General features: G+C 37.0%; 2 protein-coding genes across 4 annotated transcripts; one reads left to right on the plus strand and one right to left on the minus strand.

Moving 5' to 3' along the window:
• The first annotated feature begins 1,013 nt into the window (after positions 1-1,013).
• LOC122149041 lies at positions 1,014-2,850 on the plus strand. The gene is made up of 2 exons (XM_042778295.1): positions 1,014-1,330; positions 1,650-2,850. The coding sequence occupies exons 1-2, from the start codon at positions 1,153-1,155 to the stop codon at positions 2,126-2,128; spliced, it is 657 nt and encodes a 218-aa protein (XP_042634229.1). The 5' UTR covers positions 1,014-1,152; the 3' UTR covers positions 2,129-2,850.
• LOC109112872 (dihydroxyacetone phosphate acyltransferase-like) lies at positions 2,490-12,921 on the minus strand. Of its 3 annotated transcripts, none has more exons than XM_042778291.1 (16): positions 12,784-12,921; positions 10,921-11,112; positions 10,668-10,844; positions 10,464-10,593; positions 10,098-10,225; positions 9,438-9,513; positions 9,210-9,361; positions 8,982-9,112; positions 6,479-6,702; positions 5,408-5,656; positions 4,548-4,627; positions 4,337-4,477; positions 3,403-3,502; positions 3,189-3,282; positions 3,029-3,090; positions 2,490-2,915 (listed from the first exon to the last, which is right to left on the minus strand). In XM_042778291.1, exons 1-16 carry the CDS (start codon positions 12,793-12,795, stop codon positions 2,872-2,874), a joined length of 1,992 nt encoding a protein of 663 aa, XP_042634225.1. In that variant the 5' UTR covers positions 12,796-12,921; the 3' UTR covers positions 2,490-2,871. The 3 variants fall into 3 exon arrangements, with proteins under 3 accessions (XP_042634225.1, XP_042634226.1, XP_042634227.1); XM_042778292.1 differs by lacking the exon at positions 12,784-12,921 and adding an exon at positions 12,537-12,738; XM_042778293.1 differs by lacking the exon at positions 12,784-12,921 and adding an exon at positions 11,961-12,466.
• Positions 12,922-13,185: the final 264 nt, after the last annotated feature.

Below are 13,185 nucleotides of genomic sequence, written 5' to 3' on the forward strand. Positions count from 1 at the left end.
AGAAGACAGGTGGAGAAAAAAATACCGTTGATCACTTCAGTGGAAAAATAAGGCCAACTACATCCTCTGAAAACACAACTGACAATTCCTTAAAGGGATATTTCACTCAAAAATGAAATTTTTGTTATAATTTACCCTCATGACCTCTGTCAAACACAGAAGTAGATTTACTACCTAAAATATTTACTGAAGCTTTCAGAGTAGTCTTTACTTCCAGTGAGCTGTGTCGTTGTGATCGAGTTGAGCTTGAGAATCTGAATCGTAAATGAATCATTTTTTGGACTCTGATGAACTGGAACAAGTGATTCTTTGGGGGGGGGGGGGGGGGGTCATTTAAAAGTTCTTGCTGTGTTGGGATATTATTATTTAGTGAGTTGGCAGAATTTCTTTGTTGTTGGTAAGTGCTGTTACCTGTTTTCTATCCTCAAGACTAGCGCTGCGTCTGAAATCGCATACGTATGTGTGGGGCGTAGCTATCAAAATAGGGGCGAGACCCTTTTGGGGTAGGGGCATGTTTGTTTTGGTGATTTAAAATATCAACATTGGCTACCAGAAATCACTTACCCCACCTTTAAAGCACGTGCGTCAAACTCAATTCCTGGAGGGCCGGAGCCTTGCAGAGTTTTGTTCCAACCCTGCTCCAGCACACATACCATGTAGCTTTCAAATAAGCCTGAAGGACTTGATTAGTTGGATCAGGTGTGTTTAATTAGGGTTGAATCTAGACACTTCTGGGCTCCGGGCCCGCAGGTATTGAGTTTGACACCCCTGCCTTAAAGGGACTTTGGTGGTATGTCAGAATAGTATTCGAAAAACAGTAAGTGAAAAGTACCCGGCCAGTGAAATCACCCAAAAAGGGGCAGTGCTCCACATAATGTGACTTGACTCTGATTGGACTATATATACAGAGGCAGATCAAGCAGTCAAGAACAGTGACAGCTGTGGTTGAATGTGATTTAAAATATATATATATATATTAACAAATAAATCCATCCTCCTTTTGCACTTTGGTGGTGAGTTGCCCTAAAGAAGAACCCGACCCTGCTACACTATATAGGGATTAGTGAATTAGTGAATGAGTGAACGAGTGCCTATTTCGGACACAGCTACAGTGTGATAAAAAAATAAAATACCTAGCAAAACAATGTTAATATGACATTTACTATCTCACAACTACTACTGTGGGAGGGCAAACAGAAGGAATGTGGCGTGTCTTCAGTTTCATTTCTCAAGAACAGACTGCCATTCCATTTTCACGTCTGTCCGAGGATCACAGCCATCGTCAGAATGTGGATTCTGTTGCTTATTTGGATCATTTTTTTCGCGGATGGTAAATATGACACTTTAGAGTCTTATACTGAAAATGGATTAGGCTGTTCCTTCATATATTTACACGGCGCTGTCTCGAAAGTAAAAAAAAGTAGGGTGAGAGGTATTTCTCACAATTTAAAACTATTTCTTATTATTGCCATTTTTGTTACTGTGTTTCACAATTGTGGCTTCTTTTTTAAAGCGTCGTGCACAATCAGTTAGTCTTCTTTTTTATTTTGTGCTCTGCAGAAACGAGCTATAAATATTCGAGAGAGCAGTAGGTGTAAACTTTCAAAACATTAACATCTGTTTTATATGCGATTCTTTCTCATTCGCAGGAAAAACTATTGGCGAGTGTCGTTTGGTTCTTCATGCATTGGCCACAGCCGTGTGTCAGCTGTACCTGGTGCTGTTACACCTGCGTCGTGCCGGCCAACACATGGTTAAAGCTCGGCGTATTGATTTGACCACTGATTGCATTAATGAAAATTTGTTACGGTGTAGTACTCGGACCGAGTATCTTAAGAGTCGTAGAAAAGCCTATGTTCATATCCTGGAAGGAGTGTGTTTGCTCTGGGAGTCTCTCTCTCTGTTTCTGGCGGTCGTGTCGACTCTGTGTGTCGCTGTCAGACACGTCCTGCAGGCGGCGCTGTTTCTCATTGTGTCCACGGTGCGCTGGCCGCAAAAGATGCTGCTTTCTCAAGAGGATTTGGATGAATGGGAGAAAGAACAGAAGAAAGACAAAAAGGAATTACAGGAACAGAGAAAACAGGTGGAGGAATACCTAAATGCTGTTGAGCTCTTTAAATGCTGTTGAGCTCAACCCTTCACTTCACAGGACAAAAAGTGGTTGATTATACCTCTGAAAAAAGAACATAGTTGAGAATTCCTCAAAGGAACAGTTCACCACAAAAAGTAGCTTCTGAAGCCATATGAGCTCTATGAGGAACACACAGGGAGTCGAACTTGAGAAGATCAGTCTGTCTTGTGAATTAATCCCTTTTAAATAGTTTTGTAATCTGGACCAACCAAATCATTGGGGAAAAAATAATTCTATTACTTGAAAAGTGCTATATACTATTTAACCATTTTGCTAATAATTTCCTTGCTTGTGAATTAGGCACAGCATTAGACCACACTCTTTCTGAAACTTCACTTTAAGACGTATACCATGGTAGTAAAGTATCTTTTTGACACTTTTATTTTTTATTTGTTAATGTACACTTATCTTAACATATCGGTGTTTATATGGTTTATGGCTGAAGGCTTTCTGTTCACATTTTGTAAAACTATTATTTCATGTTTCTTTACATACAGCAGTAATCAAGATATTACAATATCATACAAAAATATATTTTTTTGTTAACAATTACACAATTAGAAAATTATTTCATTAAACATAAACATATATACTGCAATAACAGTTGAAAATAAATGATTTTTCACATTTAGAGCAGCAGGTTTGTTCTGTGTTTGACACTAAAAACTCATACAGAACTTACACATATTAGCAATTTTACAATAAAAGAATCGAGAGTTGCTGTTGTCTGATTCTTCTCATCACAGTCTGGCGTCTACACTGATCTGAGGAGTCCATCCATGACCTGTAATGAAGAAGATGATGTACAGCACATTACTCTACACAATAGAGCATGAATACCCTTTAATTTGCGATAGAAAGCTGTAGATCAGGACAAAAAACAATCGATAATCTTACTCAGCATGTCCCATATTTTCTTCACTGCAGGTTTATTCACGCTAAACTCATTCTGGTCATCACTGAAAAACAAAGACGTTACAATTATCTTAATTTCTGTGCTCGTTAATCCATTCCAGTTTCAAATTTAATATCTTAGATGTGTGTTGAAGCGGTTTACACTTTAGTTTTGGTCACGGCATCCATCCTGAGCAAAGCTGAGAGAACATTCTTATGCAGGTCAGATGATAAACACTCATACGACTGAACTTCACCTGATAGAGAGACATATTGACAATAATAATCTGTTTTAAATTATAGCATTAACTGATTTAATTAATCTGTTACATAATTCACAAGATTATTTCACAGATATTGCTAGAACTGACCCACACCTGAAATAAGGAGCTTCATGATGAAACTGCGGATGTTGGTTGAAAACATCTTCTCACTCAATGTCTGCGAACTCTCTTCACACAGGTACCTAAACACCACCTAAACACACACAGCTTCGTTTATATTAAAGGAGTAGTTCAGCCAAAAATTAACATTTCGAAAATGTACTCAGGCCATCCAAGCTGTAAATAAATTTGTTTCTTCATGGGAACGGATTTGGAGAAATGAAGCATTACATCACTTGCTCACCACAGGATCCTCTGCAGTGAATGGGTGCCGTCAGAATGAGAGTCCAAACAGCTGATAAAAACATCAGAATAATCCACAAGTAATCCACACCACTCCACTCCATCAGTTAATGTCTTATGACTAAAATATAAGAGTCCACTATCCATAACATTGTTTTCTCCAGTGAAAAAGTCGTCTTGTCTGAATCAGGAGAAAAATATAGACAGATCAAGCACCGTTTATGAGTGAAAACAGTTATAAACAAATATGTTGATGGATTTTGATGTGAGCGAACAACAGGGGATGGACTTTTTCACTGGAGAAAGCGGATGTAATGGGATTAATATGGATTATGCAATCATATTTTAGCCAGAAGCAAAGGTTTGAAGTCAAAAACGCCTTAATAATGGATTCGTTTTTTTTTTTACAAACACACAGCTTTTCACATCACAAGATGTTAACTGATGGACTGGAGTGATGCAGATTACTTGTGGATTATTGTGATGTTTTTATCAGATGTTTGGACTCTCATTCTGACGGCACCCATTCACTGCTGAGGATCCATTGATGAACAAGTGATGCTGCATTTTTCCAAATCTGATAAAAAACAAACTCATCTACATCTTGGATGGCCTGGGGGTGAGTACAAACTTGCCAGTGAAGATGGTGAACTGCCTGGACAATTGTGTAAACAACAATAATCACCTGATAGCTCTCAATGAAGGGCTGCAGAATCGCTCTGAGGAAGATGATGGTTTCTTGGCCATTGTCTTTCACATAGATCTCTTCATCAGAGCGGCCGATTACACCAGACTCCTGTAGCAAAGAACAGCCCTCCTCAAAGTCCTGAGAGAGAGAATGGATGTTTAGATGGATGTCATATGTTTAACAGCTTTATTTAAACAGTGTGACTCACCTGAACAGCTTGACCAGGAATTACAACAAACTCATTGGAAAAGAGCTCCAGCAGGAACGTAAAATTATGAAAGATGTCGTCTAGAAAGTAAACAGAGTGACATTGGTTCAAATATTTGACAATAATAATTCATTTATTCAGCCTCATGTCATTCCAAACCTGTTTGACTTCTTTCTTCTGAAAGAACAAAACTTAAGCACACTGCTCTTTTAACATTTAAAGTGAATGGGGACTGAGGCTTTTGAGTTCAAAAAATGACAAAAAAGTGCCAAAAGAACAATAGAAATAGCAAATATAATTTTTGTGCTTCACCCTAACTGTTCTTGAGTCGAACAATAGCTCTGTGTGAGGATCAAACAAACATTTAAGTAATTTATTTACTGAAAATCTTCTGATGCAAGTTTGAATAGGCATATGCAACACTATTATGGTGCTTAGAAATCAATAGACCTTCCATGTATAAAAAAGAACTTCTTGGAAATTCCTCAAAATATTCCACAAAAGAAAAAAGTCAGCATTTGGGATATAGTTTAGGCCGTATGAAATCCATTTTATTTTATTTCCCCAAAATAAAATATATTTTATTATAGATCCATTTTATTATATTCCCTAAATTGTATTTCATCTGTCTGGATTCTGTTTTAATAGTTTAAATATATTTTAATAATAAAAAAGGATTTTTAATTGAATTTAAAGAACAGTTTGAATCTTTATGGTTTCTGTGTTTTATGATTTAATATTGTATTATCAAATTCTGCATTATACAATAAATACAATTTTTGTGACTGGATTCCAGGATTCTGTTCACATTGCAGACATCATAGAGCCCTACGTAGTTGACGTCCTGTGATACCACTCACCTGTCCTATGGCTTGCAGCTGTTGTCATAGCAACAGCCACCATAGCTGGTCTTGTGAATACATGTACTGCTTGATTCCTGTAGGAGGCGCACATGAGCACCGCAGCAGCTTGTTTGAACACGCCCTCCTCCTGAGTGACAGGTCCTGGCCCTTCCTCCTCCACTAAATAGACACGCCCCCCCTCACAGCGTACAACTGAGTGATGCAGGCTCACGCTCGATGACATCACCTCAGAATCCGAAACATTCTCTTCAAATAAAAAAAGAGGGGAAAATGGTATGTTCTGATGTATACAAATATACTTTTAAATGATGAACACTGTAAAAGTAGATTTCTGATGAAAATATGAGTGGTGTTTTGTGATGTTGTTGCTATTATTTTTGCTGTTAAGAAGTTATTATTGGAATTAAAAGGGACTTAAATAAGCATGTTCCAAAAGACTCAACACACAAATTTAAGAGCTTCTGTCCCATTTGCCCCATATTGAACGGTCAATCTGTGTGGTTGCAGAAGGAACAGCCCTGAATGGGGGTTTGTGGCTTTCGTTCATTGCTGGTCCCAATCACAAAGAACCATCACAAGATGTTCACAATACACAGAAAACTAAACTAGTTAGAGACCCTCATGAATATTCTTACTGGGGGAAAAATATGATCAAGTTATGATCAGTACTTGTTATGATCAAGTTTTTCTACTTTCTCTGGTATATGTGCATCAATCAGAAATAACTGCATTTACATGGTCCAAACAGTCGGACCATATAAATGCAAATATGAGATGTAATTTTGATTTTAATCACACTAATCTCATGCATTTTTTGTATGATCTTCAGTTTTGGCTTGTATTTTAACATCCTGCCTTATAAAGGTCTATTGTAAGTACATCAGTGCAAATAGGATTTTTCTTATTCAAACTGACAAATGAATCAAAAATACTTTCTATGTCAACTGACAGCATGCAACAAAAGTTGTCTATAAAGCACTGAAGCCACTAGCTGATTGTATTTTTACAGTATTTTGTAATGCAATCCCACTTTTACTTATAGAGCATCATCTCTACACACGTCCTTACCGGGCCATCTGAGATGAGCTCCAAACCGCTGGGCAAGTCTCCTCAGCCACAGGGTTTTCTGGGTCAGCAGGTCCAAATCAATGCCCTGGAGGTTCTGAAGGAGAACCACAGCCATCAGGTTCCAGGCGCTCAGTACCACATTTCTCTCTTGCAAACGGATGATCGTGTGGGCTAGACCAGATACAAACTCCTGCATCTCCTTACTGGGCTTCATAGGCAGGTCTCTGTTAAAGAGACAGAAGCAAAAAGAGTGAGCATACTACTACTTCTGCAGTATGGAGTATGTATTCTTTGTGTAGTATGCGTCTGTTCGCATAGGATATAGCAAATAGATGCAAAAAATGAGCAGGATGGCATAGGCACACACTGTGCATAATACTGTATATCCCACAATGCACTGCACTCAACTTGACCTTGCATTTGCAGTGTGGGGACTGAATATCAGTTGTGACTTTTAACTTTCCCCACCACTGATGATATTTTCTGTCATTTATTGAACAACACTTCTCTACTATTGACAAGTTATTATGCCAATCCTTGTTTGCAAAAATCAAAATTTCTTTAAACAGAGGCTTTGTTATTTTTTTTTTTTTTTTGTTTTTTTTTTGGATATATAATATTTCATACAACAAAATGCAGTGTCATGAAAGATTTGTGAATATGATCAAAAATGCTGGCAGTGGCTGGAAACTTAAAAATAACACTCTGGCATGAAAAGAGTAATATTCTATTTTGACTCATTATTTGACCAGACTGGCAAAATCTTTGGACAAAAACAAACATAAAGTGTAACAAAGCTTTAAAAACACTTAAAAATTAAAACAATTTATTCATTCAATTAAATTTTGTTGTTTTTATTTAATAATATTTAAATACATAAATACTTATATTGAACTATTTTATTCATAATAAATACCCCAGCTTTGGGAACCAGCAATTTAAATAATTTTTTACTGCAATTTCAAGTATTTTTTGTTTGAATAGACAAGTGTTTGAGTGTTATTTTAATATCACAGAGACAGACATGTTTTATTAGTTTTAGTTTTCATTTTCATTTTTTTATTTTCTGTTTTCATAGTAGTTTTTAAAGGTGACCTATTATGCAAAAATCACTTTTATAAGGTGTTTGAACACAGCTGTGTGGCTGCAGAGTGTGAAAACAACCAGCCTGTAATGGTAAAAATCCACCCACTCATTTTTTATATAATCCCAATAAATCATAAACAGTCTCTCCAAACGAGCGGTTCCAGATTTCTCCCTATATTGACATCATACTTGGGAAAATTGTGACGATCTCTGCCCTATTAGCATGGACCCCGTCCTGAGTGAGCTGCAGCAGTCCGCCATTACTGTTTTCTTGCTGTAGCTGCTGGAGATACAAGGTCAGAGCCAAAGAGGCTTTACAAGTGTTGTGTGTTGGGATGCACCAACGAACTTAGGAGTCTCCATAGGCCGCTGAGGACACAGTGGTTAAATTTCATTTTCGAAAGGAAATGTCCCGGAAAACCCCCCCAGAAAAGTCTTATATGTTGGTGCTAATCATTTTACGCCGGACTGCCTCACAAACGAGGGTCAGTTCAGCGCTTGAGTTATGCTAAGATTGCATCTGAAAGAGGGATCGATACCAACGCTTTGTGTGCAAACGTCCAGACAAAGTAAGCATCACGCATTATATTTTGTTTTCCAAAAGAGCTTCTTGGCTCTCTGTAAGGCTAATGTTGCTAAAAGCTACCACTGTTTCTGCCTGTTTTCATTGATGTTGCCTTCACGTGCTACCAGAATGATCGTAAACAGGAATGTGGTAGTTAAAATTTGCATATGGAAACATATGTGGAGTCGACCTCTTGAATTTGTCAAGCTCATAATGTGAAAGTGCACGACGGCACCATGGGTCCAGCTATGACGTTATTTTTATCACGCCGTGCTCCCAGTCTGTGTAATTCATAAACATGCATTTACTGTACAGTACAGACAGATTGTGATATTGTCCTGTTTGGCCAGAGCATAAGCTCTTGAAGCTCTGCCCTCTTCTGAAAAGGGAGGCGGGAGCACCAGCTCATTTGCATTTAAAGGGACAAACACAAAAACGGCTCATTTTAGCTCATACCCTAAAAGTGACCATTTCAACAAGCTATTAAAATTATCTATGGGGTATTTTGAGCTAAAACTTCACATACACACTCTGGGGACATCAGAGACTTATTTTACATCTTGTAAAAAGGGGCATAATAGGTCACCTTTAATGTAGTTTTTTGTCATTTTTATTACTTTTTTAATGTTTATTTAGATTTTATTAAGTTTTGTTTCAGTTTTAGCTATTTTATTACATCCAGTTTAATTTCATAAAAATGAGAAGTGTTGTCTAGGCAAGTAGTTGAAATAAAATAAGCTTAAGATTGTATATTTTATTTCAATTAAAATGTATTTTATTTCAAGTAATTAAAGTTTTTTTTTTAATGTTTTTAGGTTTAGTTTAGTTTACTAACCCTAGTGTGTTTATTACCTGGGCACCAGATTATACTGTCTGTGGTTTATTTTTCCCTTCACCAGGTCTCTTACTGACACAGGGTTGCCAAAGAACACATGCATGCAGCCATAATTCTCCTTCAGCACAGTCCTGGCCTTCAGCAAAGCCTGCAGATGCACAGCAAGAGCTCAGAACCAAGTTCATTCCCGTATATTTTGAAATGCATTAGACTTCTGCTCTCTTTGTGTTTTTCACAGACTGTACCCCTGTGGTCTCTTTTGGTTTAGGCACACCCAGCAGCTCATGAGCGAGGAGCGACTCCTCCAACACGCGCTCGTAACTGATGCTGATGGGCACCAGACTGATGTCAAACACCTCTCCTTTAAAAAAAGGCTCTAGCACCATGTGCAACATTCCTGTGAGGATCCAAACACAGCTGGAGAACATGCAGAACCCCGCATTTCCAGATCACCATCTTAACCACAAGCTTACCTAGTTTTGGTGTGAGAGATTTCAGCGTTCTGCTCCGTAATCCTTCAATATAAAACTCTAATGGAGCATAACCTGTCTGCAGAAAAACAACTACTGTGAGTGTCAACGCTAATTATATTTTGGGGGCTAAATAAGCATTTCTGTAGTACAATATACAATAACTATTCCCAAATACTTATTCAGGATTATTTTTAGGGCTCTTTAATAATGTGCACTGATTAATTGTGCAAAATAGGACTAAATGATACTAAATGCAGTCTATTGCAAAAACATGCTGTTATTTTGAACTTTCTATTCATCAAAGAATCTTGAAAACAATGTTTCAAGGTTTTCACGAAAATATGAGCCAGCACAACTGTTTTCAACATTGATAATAATAAGAAATCAGCATATTAGAATGATTTCTGAAGGATCATGTGACACTGAAGACTGGAGTAATGATGCTGAAAATTCAGCTGCGCATCACAGAAATAAATTACATTTGAAAATATATTCAAATATTCAGTTTTAATATTTGACAATATTAGTGTTTATCTTGTATTTGTTAACAAAAAATGCAGCCTATGTGAGCATAACAGACATCTTTTAGTATACAGTGGTAGTGTACAGTAATTTCTAGAAAAATAATTTCTAATAATAAAGTACAGCCTAAATTCTCACCCGCACAATGGTTCTGACGTACTCAGACAGCACCGCCCAGTACAGCTTGTCTGAGCCAATGGCACGACGGATAAAGAACGCTCCTGACCGCCGAAAGATCTCACCAATCAGCTTCATCCCCATCAGAGCTGTAAGAGAAATAAACATGGACAGATTTGGGCAGTAGTGAGTAGAGAAATAATTTACTACCACAGCTGGAATATGAGTTATTAAATCCAATTTAATTATATTTTTGTGTTTTGACATGACAGCATTTACTGGCATTTCAAATATTTGTCGAAATGACGCTCATTACTTAGTGCATCCTTAAAATAAAAAAGTGCATTCAAAATATGACCCGACCACCTAAAATCGGTAGATACTTGCGAATTCCAGCTGCAATGACGGGGATAGAGAGGTCATAGGTGAACATGATGTAAGACAGAACAAGGAAGTCCATGTAGCTCCTGTGATTAGGCAACAGGATGACGGGATACTCCTGAATGGCTTGCTGGAGCTGAATGATGACAGAATTCAGTGAAGCATTCCTTTTAAAAGAGAATACACTTTTAAAAGCACAGAAACTCTAACCCGTGTGAGTCCATCCTCATTGACGTGTATCGAGCTGAAGACGCTCTTAAAAACTTTGTTCATTGCGTAGCCCAGCAGACGAATGAATCCCAACTGAAGGTTTTGACTCATCTCGTCCAGCAGCGCAGAAGCCTCCTCTAGAAGCATCTCACGCGGTTCGTCACTCTCAAGCATGATCTGTGTGTGAGCGAGAGACGGTGAGAAAAACTGGTATGACATCTTCCTTTAATAACCATCGCTCTCTGTCTCTCACCTCCTGTATGACGTAGCTCAGGTACTGTGATTCGAGCACCATCCTGTTGAGAGTGCTAGCTGAAATGTCCGTGGCCCCGCGGTATGGCAGAGGGTTAAAGGACCGGAAGGCGTAACTTAAATCACTGCTCCGCCTCCTCTCCTCCAGCATGTCAAAGAAGCCATCAGCTTCAGCACCCAGCGCATCAGCACTCTAATACACACAATATTACATGTTCAATAAAGCCGAAATCTAAGTAGCTCATGCATAAACAGTATCAAACCAGCAAGCACAAAACATATCTGAACAGCCAAAAATTTACATTAATTTGATAAAAAAGAATTTCATACAACCAAAATAAAACATTGTGAAATTACCGAAATAATAGGTTTAAGTAGACTCAAAGCGGCAATATAACGCTTCAATACATACCCAGATAACAACGGTTAAAGGTCAAAGTTATGTTCCAGTAATGTTAATAGAACATTTGTTTAAAGTTATCTGGTCTTTATTACGCGGCTCTGTGGAATACTTGATTCTGATTGGTCAGTCGCAACATTCTGAGGTATGTTATCATCCCTAACAGCAGGTAAAAGCTGATAACACAAGCTCATCCGCAGTGGTGAACGAAGTACACAAATCAAGTACTTGAGTAAAAGTACAGATCCGTATAATAAAATATTACTCCACTAAAAGTAAAATTACTCAGTTTTCAATTTTACTCGAGTGAAAGTACAAAAGTACTAGATTTTTTTATGTACTTAAGTAAAAAGTACCTATAGATGAATGTTTATTTTGCAGTTTTATATAGGCTATTTTATAATTTAATTTTATATTAACATATATATATATATATATATATATATTTAATCTTACTGTTCAAAATACCTGTGATTTTCCCAAAATAACCAATAAGGAAATAATGAATGTAATAAGGAAAATATAATTAGCTTTTCATAATGATTTTTTTTCTTCTCAAACTTTGTCTGTGGTGTAAAAACACTCCTGGCCAAATGCCTCCAGAGGGCATCACTTCACACTTTGATAATTACTGTACTTACCATGTTCTGAACGTCACATACTTTCTTTTCCCCTCAGATGTAATCTATCTAGGTGGTTGATAAAAATATTTGGACTTTATTTTTTAAAAAGTACCTCAATATAGCACAAGGAAGCTTGTTAGTTAGACAGTTAGCATCAGCAAACATTATTGACTTATTTTCAGCATGGTTTTGTATAAATATTTATATTTGTCTTCTCGACTAGTTGATCCAGATACATAGTAACTTACTCTATGTGTGTTGACAAACAATATAAAAACAGACGGCACATACTATGTCAGCCTTCATGGTTTAAAACAGAAATATTTCCAATATTGCGATGTAACAAACCCCGGAGGACTTGCAAATAATATTTTTATTTGTCAACTTCTCAAACACAGAAACAAAGATGTTTTTGTTTCTAATTATAATTCAAATAAAATTATATAATTTAAATTCAGAAAGGTGAATTATTATGAAAAAGCTCAAAACGCGTCCTACGTATAGTTTATAAAGTTATTTTAAGTCTTTTTCAATAAAGAAACAAAAAGTTGCACAAAGGCGAAACAAAAAGTGAAACAAAAGCGCTTTTCTTACCGTGTTCATACTGCAAATGTACTTTAAATTAGTTAGCTATTAACCACCAAATAGGTGTAACGGTACACTTCAAATAATTTTTCGTTTATTATAACAAAAGCGTTTATTAAAATAAATAAATAAATAAATAAAAAGTTCTGGTGCGTCGCGTTGTGTCGCGCTACACTCTTTATCATAATGCACGTCCGGAACAAATAAATAAAAAAAAAAAAAAGGTAAGTAAACAACAGACAGCTCATGCTCATACCAGTCGCTCCATGTCCAATGCAGAAACAGCAGGTGTTCCTCTGAGGTGACGGCGAACCTGCAGACACTCGGACCGATGCTCGTGCACCAATGAGCGCGCGCACCGCGGGAACGCCTCCCGTCGACTGACCTGTTACCCCCAATAATCTCCAGCTTTAACAATGTGTCAAAGATTATCACATTTAACAGAGTAATGTAAAATATTATAGTAAACACTGTTTTTATTAAAATTAGAATTAATGTAAATTATTTTAGTATTGGTGAGCTTTAAGCCTATTTCTTTTGGCAGATTATAGATAGTGTTTTAAGTCATTCTCAAATTATGGTGAAGAATTTTAGCACCTGTATCGACTGAAAAGTGATAAACATTTTCCACTATATATAAATGAGATAAACTGAAGCA

This window comes from Cyprinus carpio, chromosome A20 (genome assembly GCF_018340385.1).
Source record: "Cyprinus carpio isolate SPL01 chromosome A20, ASM1834038v1, whole genome shotgun sequence".
NCBI classification, from domain to species: Eukaryota; Metazoa; Chordata; class Actinopteri; order Cypriniformes; family Cyprinidae; genus Cyprinus; species Cyprinus carpio.

Bases quoted from the DNA above. Each gene is read 5' to 3' on its own strand.
- LOC122149041 (XM_042778295.1), top strand. From the start codon at position 1,153: ATGACATTTACTATCTCACAACTACTACTGTGGGAGGGCAAACAGAAG. The intron at 1,331-1,649 runs GTAAATATGACA...TCTCATTCGCAG, and splicing joins GATCATTTTTTTCGCGGATG to GAAAAACTATTGGCGAGTGT.
- LOC109112872 (XM_042778291.1), bottom strand. The intron at 10,845-10,920 runs GTGAGAGACAGA...GCTCACACACAG, and splicing joins TGAGCTACGTCATACAGGAG to ATCATGCTTGAGAGTGACGA. The intron at 10,226-10,463 runs GCAAGTATCTAC...TTTCTCTTACAG, and splicing joins CGTCATTGCAGCTGGAATTC to CTCTGATGGGGATGAAGCTG.